Raw genomic sequence first — 10,072 nt, forward strand, 5'->3', positions numbered from 1 at the left:
TGGCCGTTAATTTTTGTCAGTCATCAGGCAACCACAAAATATTTTGTGGTTGCTGGACAGTTAAAACTGATCGTGTGTACCTCGCTTAAAGGAGAGTGTGATAAAACTCATGGTGAGTTGATATTGATTGGGCTATTTTTGGTTAAAAAAAATTTGGTTGCATAGACCGCATTCGATCTGTCCATAAAAATTTCAATCTAATACTTTTTACTTCAAAGTTTCAAATCTAATACTTTTTACTTTTTTTCTTCTTTGCCTACTTTGCAGTGAAGATGCGGAGGGATTGTTCGTGATCCCTTTGGGAGCGTCCTACGACATAGCTTTACCATCTTGTGGACCTTCTTCTTATTTGAGATTTCCACAGCGGTTTTATTTGCTTTGCTCTCGCCATCGGATTCGGACGGAGTCTGTGTCACTTCTTGTATCTGAAAGGGTTGAGCATGAACTTCCGTTTAGTGTATCGGTCTCCTTCTCCTTGTATTTTCCCTTAGGCTGTGTGCTTGTCGCAATACCATTGACCACAATTGACAAGGCAATCACATCATTGAAAGAGATCAAAACACTTAATTGCTTTCTTTCTCCATTTTTATTTCAGTATGGACCAAAATAAAACATTGGATCAAAGTTCTCCGAGTGAAGATGTTAATGTGCTTTGGTGGCTGCCATCCTTAAATCTAATCTATACTTACAACGGCTGCAATAACCCTGTCTTATTTGATGCTATAATGTTTCAAAAATTCTTTAATACAACTAGTTTTTTTTAATATTTGTAATTGTTTTTTTATTACTTTAAAGGTTTTTACATAATTTCTAAGTTAAAAATGTTTACGATTGTTTTTTGTATATATGCGTATTGTATGTATCGGGTTTGTATATGTTTAATAATAATTATAAAGAAAGTCATTCGTTTTGATTATAATTATTAAATAATAATAAAAAAGACATGCAACAAATATATGTATGTATATGGGAAAGAAAGCACAGAAGAAGAAACAAAGAAAGTGGAATTTGAAATCACTAAAAACCTATAGTTTTCAAAACAAAAAAATTTGAATGTATTTTTCTTTTAAAGAAATTTATTGCGAAAAAAACCAAAGGAATATTTAAATTTTTCTTATCTAGGGAAACAGAAATAAAACCATTTATAAGAACAGAGTGTAATGTAAACAAATAATTGTATAATCGAATGCTTAAATTAAAACGCATAAACATGATACAATTGAGAAGGTAGTGGAACTTTGGATCACAAAGGTCATATGAAAAAACTTGTTTCCATATTTTGTTGCCTTTGGTTTTGGCACGTTATTACAACGGCCCATGGATATTTTCCATAACTTTTTGATGAGTAAACCATCTTCATTGTATCATCATCCATCATTCACAGTTAAAATTTGGGAACATGTTAAAATAAATCAATAATTGACCAAATTGCATCTACAAAGTAATTAAGCATTTAAATGTTTCTAAATTTATGCAAAAAAGTATCTAAGATAAAGCGAATGTATGTTTAAATATACTTTCGTTCATTCTCTTCTTCAACGACAATCTGAAGAAAGAAATGCAAATAAAATGATTGAAAGAAAATAAAATCATATTAGATCAGCATTGGACTTTTTTAACAATTAAATTGTATTTTTATTTGTTGTTGTTGGTATGATCTATGTTTTGTTTTTAATCGGAAAAGAAACCTTATGGTGTGTGGTGTGGTGTTCTTTTTCTGTTTATTGTTTTTTTTATAATGTTTGTTGGTGTTGTTTTGTTTAATTACTGTATAACGTAACGTTTCTTGTTGTTGTTGCTGTTGTTCTTGTAATTGAAATGAAAAATATGCATTATATTAATTTAACATCCTTTACCATCGCCTTGATCGAGCTATACGTGATAAACGAGCACGATTCTGTGAATAACTGCGACACGTTACCGAGGCCGCAGTCTTTGCGTTGTTCTTTAATCCTAAGGGCTAACTTAATAATTCTTTAATCTCCTTATGCATGTGACATAAGAAATCCACATAGCTAGCGGAACCATCTGTACCACGATCTTCGATTAAGAAATGTCTGAATACGCTTTCCAATTTATCGTTTTGACGAACGCAAGTTACCTAGATAAAGACAAAAACAAAAATTGGTGTTAGTTTAAAAAAGTCTTGATAATTTTGAATTATTTAGAGGACAGCTAGTTCAGCTCTGTCGAGTGAATTCATTTGTTATTTTAGTTCGCCGATTCATTCGAGTTCAGTTGCCCATAAGTCACTTTAGTAAAGTCGTTGTTGTTGTGACGTCCAGACCCAAGAACTCAGCAAGCTGTTTTGGGGTAAATTTGAAGACGAACTTCACATACACATATAATCATTACAAAGATGATTGAAATATCAATTTAACATCAAAGTCGCCTGAGAGATAAGCAACCTGGTTTCCGACCTCTTGAGGGCCTAAATTGGCAATAGAAGAACTCTTGAGGTTTTCAATAGACAACAGAAGGTCTCTTGAGGACTTCAATGGACAACAGAAGGCTTCAAGAGTTCTTCTATAGACAACAGAAGGTCTCTTGAGGACTACTTGAGTTCTTCTATAGACAACAGAAGATATCTTCAGGACTTCAATAGACAACAGAAGACCTCTTGAGGTGTTCAATAGAAAACAGAAGACCTCTTGAGGTCTGCAATAGACAACAAAATATCTCTTGATGACTTTAATAGACAATAGAAGACATCTTGAGGCTTCAATAGACATTAGAGGAGCTGAGGTTCTCTATAGACAACAGAAGACTTATTAAGGTCTTCTATAGGCAACAGAAGTTCTCTTGAGGTTTTCTATAGACAAAAGAAGACCTCCTGAGCCGTTCAATAGACAAAAGAAGAGACCTCTTAGAGGTGTTCAATAGACAATAGAAGACCTCTTGATTGCTTTAGTACACAACGAATGACCTCTTGAGATGTTCTATAGACAACAGAAGACCTCTTGAGGTCTTTTATAGACAACAGAGGACCTCTTGCGGTCTTCTATAGACAACAGAGGACCTCTGGAGGTATTCTATAGACAACAAAGGACCTCTTGAGGTCTAGTATAGACAACAGAGGACCTCCTGAGGCCTTTTATAGACATCAGAGGACCTCTTAAGGTCTACTATAGACGATAGAAGACGTCTTCAGAGATTACAGCATACCGAGCAGAAGCGTGATTAAGAGATAAATGTTTTTCTCTAAAGAAAAAAAAGAAGAAATTGTAACCGTCCTTGGTCGAGTAGGACCTCCAAAATCGTAGACCCAACTTCCATATGTTGGTTCGTATAACTTGCAGTTACATGTGTCTTGTTCCTCTGTGCCCAGATTCAAACAAACCAAAATCTGCAAACTTGTACGTCCATAAAGAATCGGGAGATATGTAGGGTATCGTGCTATCATTCCTGGCCCAATACGAATTTAGGCTGCTGCATCGTCCGAAACTTAATTGGGTTAAATCCACTTGTGTTTGCCTGGACAGCTGACGTTCTTCTGCATCAATATGAATGGTATCCAAGCCTGCCTGATAGGCCCATTGGCCTTTAGAGGTACTCGTTGGTTCCTTCGGATTCCTCTCTCTCTCTAGATCATGAAGATCACTCTTGATTATAACACCCAAACAGTTACTGTAGCCACAACATCTTGTTGTGGTGATGTACCTATCAAATCGTGGGCTTCTGATGAAGATTATTGCATGCGTCTTGTTTATCGGGTCAGCTGTTGTTCGTCGAGATCGAGGAGATCTTTCTTGCCAGACTCAACTACAGTTGAGTTGCTATCCATAATCGACACCTAAAACTCAGTCGAAAATCTCTCAGTTCAGTAATTCGTGGGACATTCTTAAGTCCAATAAGCCGTCACGTTGTTAAAGCTTAGTCGGTAATGCGTCAGTAGTTTGTTCTCTCTTTTAACGAAGAACTTTTAGCGAAAACTAATTCAATTTCTCTTTACAGTAAATCTGAATCATATAAACTATAACGCTACTTACCCTCATGTAACGCGTACGATCCGACATAATTCTTTCAATAATATTGGTAACTCTCTTCGCCAAAGGAGTATCTCCGGTAATTGCAAAACGTTCAGCATTAACCTGTTGTGTACACTGTACACCGAATAGCGGCTGTATAAAGGTTTGCGGCAACGATTGACCCAACCAAATGAAGAAATGTACACCATTTTCCAAAATATATGCACCATCTGGAGCCATCTTTTCGTGTGTACAACGTATTGACATTGGTAATTCTGCATCATCGGGATCAACATTGTGTATGGGTATAAATCTTGGATACAAATACGATACCGATGTATTCAAGTCCATGGACAATACAAATTGTATAACATAGGACCGATCATCAAGTGTCATATCAGAGCCACCAGAAATTGCATCATTCTTGAGCAAACATGAAACATACAGTGGTAATAGTTTCAAACATTCCGGTAATATAAGTTGACCAGCCGATGATGGAGTCGTGCAATGTTTACGATAACAAGCCAAAATTTGAGCAGAACGATGAATGAGATTATCTTTCACTGCCTTGGGTGTTAGTTCCATGAGTTTGAAACAGGCTTGTTTGGCAAAGAACAACATTATGGCATCAAGATCACAACTCTTAAAGACTTCGGCAATGGTTGTGGTTGCCTTAAGGGCCAAGTTAAGGACACGGAGACGACGTTGACCACTGCATGAGGTGTATAGTAGAGCAATTTGTAGATATACATTTTCCTCGGGTGGCAACTTATCGTCGTGTTTAATTTCAATGGCAATTGATTTGTTGCAATCTGGAAAAGAAAATTTCTTAGAAAAGTTTCGTTTTTAAAGACGTGTTCAACCTACCAACACTAGCCAATTCCACATCCGTTGTATTTGTCATATAGAAGTGGCCGTAGAAATCTGTGGCCCTCACGCCAGCCGATGTACGCACACGCATAACAGCATCAAATGCAATTGGTCGGGAAACATTCTTAATAACATCTTCAATCAAACGCTTGCCATCAATATCAGCCTGTAAAGCGTAAAAATTATGTAATTGTCCATGGAAAACAAAATGTTATTGTATTGTTGCTACTCACCTGGAAATAGGTGTATTTGTAAACCTCGCCACCAGTCAAACGAGCCACTTGTCCAATTGTGGCAATGTCAATATATGAATTGTTAAACAAAAACAAATCAACGGAACAACCATTCTGTACACATTCTTGGCCCAAGGTATTGTACGACTGGCATTGTGGCACAAGTACAGTCTTTTCCTTTTCGGTTCCCAAAAGTTTACGATCGTCACGATTCTTTAATTTTCCTGGAGCTTCAGCAATGGGTAGAGTTGAATTGAATACCAAAAGTTTGCCAGCACAATTGGACGCCTTTAAGGCTTCTAAGCCTGCTTGTATGGCAGGATACAATATTGTTTCGGTCTCCTTGGTGTCAACAAACATTTTTGGTATTTGTTCCATTAGAGCATCAATGACAGCTTCCGATTCTTCGGGATTACATAAGAAACCATCCAACAAAGGCATAAACATGTCCTAGAAGATGAAGAGAAGAAATGATGAGGTACTAATTTAGTTTTAATAATTCTTTCGACTTACATGTACATCACCAACCACCATCATTTGGGGCTGGGCCAAACTGCTCTTGATATTGTAGAAATGAACAGTGCTATTGTAGGTTATGAAACCTACACGCATTTTCGATTTATCTTGACCCAGATCAACGGGCAAATGTTTAAGGATATTTTTGATTTGAGAACACAAAAGATGGACCAAACCCGATTTGATGGTGTTGTAGGAAACATCAATAACAAAGATAAAAGCTGGAATTTCTGGGGGAGTATTATTCTGTAAATAAAAACGAGTTTTAGCAAAAAAATAAATTCCAAAAAGTGTTGCGCCACACTTACCCTACAATAATCCTTGGTGGCCAAAAACTCATATGTACCCAAAACCAGTTCAGGACGTTCATATTTATCAACACGCTGGCCAGTATGATCCAAATGTTGGAAGTATTCCGTTGGTACTATAACAACAAAAATGATTAGTGGCTACATAAAGAAGGTTATTCTGAACGTAAATCCCCCTAATCTAACTCCTTCCTTTAAATGGAAACGGCGGGAAGACAAAACTCACGGCAAATTTTCGTTCAGAATAACACCAAAAATTTCCATGCCTTCAACACTCACCTTCCGTGCTAACTTTACACATTAGACATTGGAAACGACGTCCAGCATCAACAAATTGCATATTGGGTGACATATATGCCTTGCAACGATTACAGCGGATTGGTCCCAAAGCACCAAAATCAACAATTGGTGGTTCATATTCACCCTCAGCAATTCGTGCAAACGGTGAAACAATCAATGAAAATGGAAGAGCTGTTGTCTTTAGGGTATCCGCTGTGGCCGGAACACAGTATAGTGATGATCTAATAAATCTCGGCGATGAATTGCCTTGATCTTGTACCACATATTTGGTGGTGACCAATGGTGGCAATAGGCCAGCTTGATTGGTTACAAATGCACCGCCAGCATTACGTTGATTTTCAGTCATAACCTGTATGGGATTTGGCATTTGATCAGGGTCGAGTCGTCTTTGTTGTTGGAATTGTTGTTGTGGGGGTTGATACATGCCACCGGCTGGTTGCTGTAAAAGATGATAGATATGGGGAAAAGTTGGAGAGAATAAAAATTGTTTTTCTTGGTGGGTTTACTTACATTATACCCAGGCCTACCAGGCATTTGCTGTTGTCCGGGATAACCACCCGGCATAGGTGGTTGTCCTGGCATTGGAGGCTGTCCAGGTTGTTGCGATGGATAACCGGGCATTCCACCTGGCTGTTGGCCGGGATATACTGGTTGTTGCTGGCCAGGCATGGGTGGCATGCCATATGATTGTTGTGATCCAGGCATTGGGGGCATACCAGGTTGCTGTTGTTGTCCAGGCATTGGAGGCATACCTGGTTGCTGTTGTCCAGACATTGGAGGCATACCAGGTTGTTGTTGTCCTGGCATTGGTGGCATGCCTGGTTGCTGTTGTTGTCCAGGCATTGGAGGCATACCTGGTTGCTGTTGTCCAGGCATTGGAGGCATACCAGGTTGCTGTTGTTGTCCAGGCATGGGAGGCATACCGGGTTGTTGCTGTTGTCCAGGCATGGGAGGCATACCAGGTTGTTGTTGTCCTGGCATTGGAGGTTGACCAGGTCTAGGTGGCATTTGTGATTGCCCAGAAGGACCACTTGGATAACCTTGATTGCTTTGTTGTTGACCTGGCATGGGTGGCATCATGGGTGTGGGTTGCTAAGTTAAAGCAAGAAATTAATTTTAAAATATTTAATAAATTTCTTAGAAAATTATACATACCATAGGTTTCTGTTGCTGCTGTTGTTGTGGTGGTGGCATGTGTGGCAAACCTGGTAAATTTGCACTGTTTACAGTCATTTGATTGCCAGGGCCGGGAATATTTTGAGCTGGGGGAAGATTTTGACCAATTTGACCTGGTGTACCAGCAGTTGGTGGTCTAGACGCTGGTCCATTAGGATAAGATGCAAAATTGTTATTATTGTTTACAGTTGGAGCCATAGATGTAGGTGGAGCACCACCGACCATTGGTGGTGGGCCATTTGTAAGAGTTGGCTGTTGTTGTTGCTGGGGTGGTGGTAAAGATCCTCCCATGGATGTTGGAGGAGGCATATTTGCATTGTTAAATGTCGTTGGTGGACCAGGTGGCTGCTTCATTGGATTCAAATTCATGCTGCCCATTGATTGTGTTAACTGAAATAAAAAAGAGAGAGGGAAAGAGAAAAATATTTATTATTCAGGTGAATCTGTTAAAATGGAAACGATTCCCCATAAGAAATTAACGTAATATTAATAAGACACAGGCCTTAGTTTTGAATGCATGGCTATCATTTTTCCTGATAAAGAATTGATATATTGACTTATCCATGAACTAAAAAAGAATCGGACACACTCTTTGATATGCGGGAAGTATTTAATGTGATGAAATACGAAATAAGCAGCATTTTCTCAAAACAATCCCACAACTGTTAAAATATTTATACACTTTCAAAATATTGCTTAAAATAAACTTTGCTCAGTTGTCCAATAAGTATTTCATCTGTATTCTGTCAATGTTATTATTCTTTGACCTACATTGCATTCGATGTACAATAACCGATCTTATCACACTCCTCTCATAAAATTGTTGTTGTTGCTGTTTTGTTTAATTCTTATTGGAAATGCAAGACAAAACAATCATCATCATCTACTAAAGATTATGATAATGACAAAAGACAATTTTTGTAGACTCACGTACCACTACTACTTTCATTACGTAGAGGCATGGACAAACGGAAGTTTGATAAAGAAATCATATTTACCCAGTAAAAAACAAACAACAAATCAAATTACGAAATATGAACCCATGAAAGTATGAAGTAGCAAGACAAAGAAGAAAACTGCAAATGATAAATTTATGACAAGCAGATCGATCATAAATCCGAAAGTAAAATCCACAAACCTGCTGTTGATAATTTCCATTCATGATATTGGGTTGCTGCGGCTGTTGCTGTGGAGGAGCTGTTTGTTGCATAGGAGGTGGCATAGATGTGGGTGGGCCAGGTTGTTGAGCGGGCCAGCCGGTTGGTGGATATTGTTGTTGTTGCGATGGTACGCCACCAGGAGCACCAGGAGGAGGGGGCATCATTTGCTGAGGTGGTGGTTGCATTGTTGGCGGAGGACAATATGCATTTGGGTTCATCATTTTTCCACACTTATTGCTTCTTTGCTTTTATTTCTCACAATTTTCTCAACAACATAAACTTTTTTCTCTACAAAAACAGAAAAATGTTAAATTTTTCCTTCGATTTGTAGAAAAATTTTACTCGTTTTTCTTTATTACTTTGCACTTTTACCCGTTGATCCTCCTCTGCTGCTCACAGCGTAATTTTTGTAACACGTAAACACCAAAGACCACAAACACACACCTAATTTGCCTTGATTTGTTATTCCTTTAATTAAAGGCTACACTTTTATTTCATCCGACAATGGACACGCAACAATTTCGAAGGTTTCAAAATGTAAAAAAGTTTGAGAAAATTTATTTATTTCTTTCTGTATTGAAAAAAACAAATTTTCAACACTTCCACGTCAGAGCAGCCCAAGTTTTCAAGTTTTTGCATATCTCTATCACCCTTCATTCTCTCAGTTTCCTTCATTTCCACCCTTTCGATTAGTATCGATAATTTGTGCCACGTACATTAAATCGGTGATGTGAGTTGAACGTATGTTATTGCCAGATTAAAGTATTTTGTTTAATGCTTTATTTACATATACGAAATCCACTTGATTTCAACTGTCAATTCCTTTGCGTGTACGTCAAATGAAAACTCATCTGAAATCCATGAAACCACTAATGCTGGGTACACATTGTCAGTTTTGAATGACAGCTTGTTGTTGTTGCTTGCTAATGTGGCCGTTCATTTTTGTCATTCATCATGCAACCACAAAATATTTTGTGGTTGCTGGACGGTTGGACTGTTATCGACAATTGCAAAAAAATCGTCATTCAAAACTGACAATAGGTCTGCACGATAACCCAAAAGTTTGAACAAATTTGCACAAACTTTTACAAAATGCTGTTCGACAACAAACTTGTAAAGTAAAAGAGAGCGAATTTGGAGACGATATTGAGAGAATTTTGGAGAGCTTTGGAGAGTTTTGTTTACAGGTTTTTGCAAGGAAAATTTTTCTTGTAAGAACTTGCAAGTTTGATCAGCTGATTTAAATTCGAATGTTTTGTGGCGGACTTCTTGGCAAAAACATAAACAAACGTTTGGTTATTAAAATAAATAGAAATAAAAAAGGGAAACATTATTAAATAAATTATGGAAAACGATAATGTAAATAAAATAACTTATTTTGTAGTTTGTGGTGACTACTTTTTTTATTTTATTATTTATTTATTTAATCTTTTCCGTTAACTTCTTCTTCAAATCACCTGACTTCTTGCAAGTTTTTGCAAATTGCTGTTCGATAACAATCTGCAAATTTTTAGCTTCGAGATAGTAAAATTGGTGGAGAA

General features: G+C 37.5%; 1 protein-coding gene across 1 annotated transcript; it reads right to left on the minus strand.

Annotated features, from left to right (window-relative positions):
- Positions 1-754: 754 nt before the first annotated feature.
- Positions 755-9,225, minus strand: Sec24CD (COPII coat complex component secretory 24CD). The gene is made up of 11 exons (XM_073969198.1): positions 8,891-9,225; positions 8,510-8,819; positions 7,351-7,761; positions 6,706-7,287; positions 6,175-6,634; positions 5,896-6,011; positions 5,585-5,833; positions 5,072-5,521; positions 4,836-5,004; positions 3,990-4,780; positions 755-2,101 (listed from the first exon to the last, which is right to left on the minus strand). Exons 2-11 carry the CDS (start codon positions 8,750-8,752, stop codon positions 1,961-1,963), a joined length of 3,612 nt encoding a protein of 1,203 aa, XP_073825299.1. The 5' UTR covers positions 8,753-8,819; positions 8,891-9,225; the 3' UTR covers positions 755-1,960.
- Positions 9,226-10,072: the final 847 nt, after the last annotated feature.

This window comes from Musca autumnalis, unplaced genomic scaffold (assembly GCF_047663935.1).
Source record: "Musca autumnalis isolate F117 unplaced genomic scaffold, ASM4766393v1 scaffold_2, whole genome shotgun sequence".
In the NCBI taxonomy this organism is placed as follows: Eukaryota; Metazoa; Arthropoda; class Insecta; order Diptera; family Muscidae; genus Musca; species Musca autumnalis.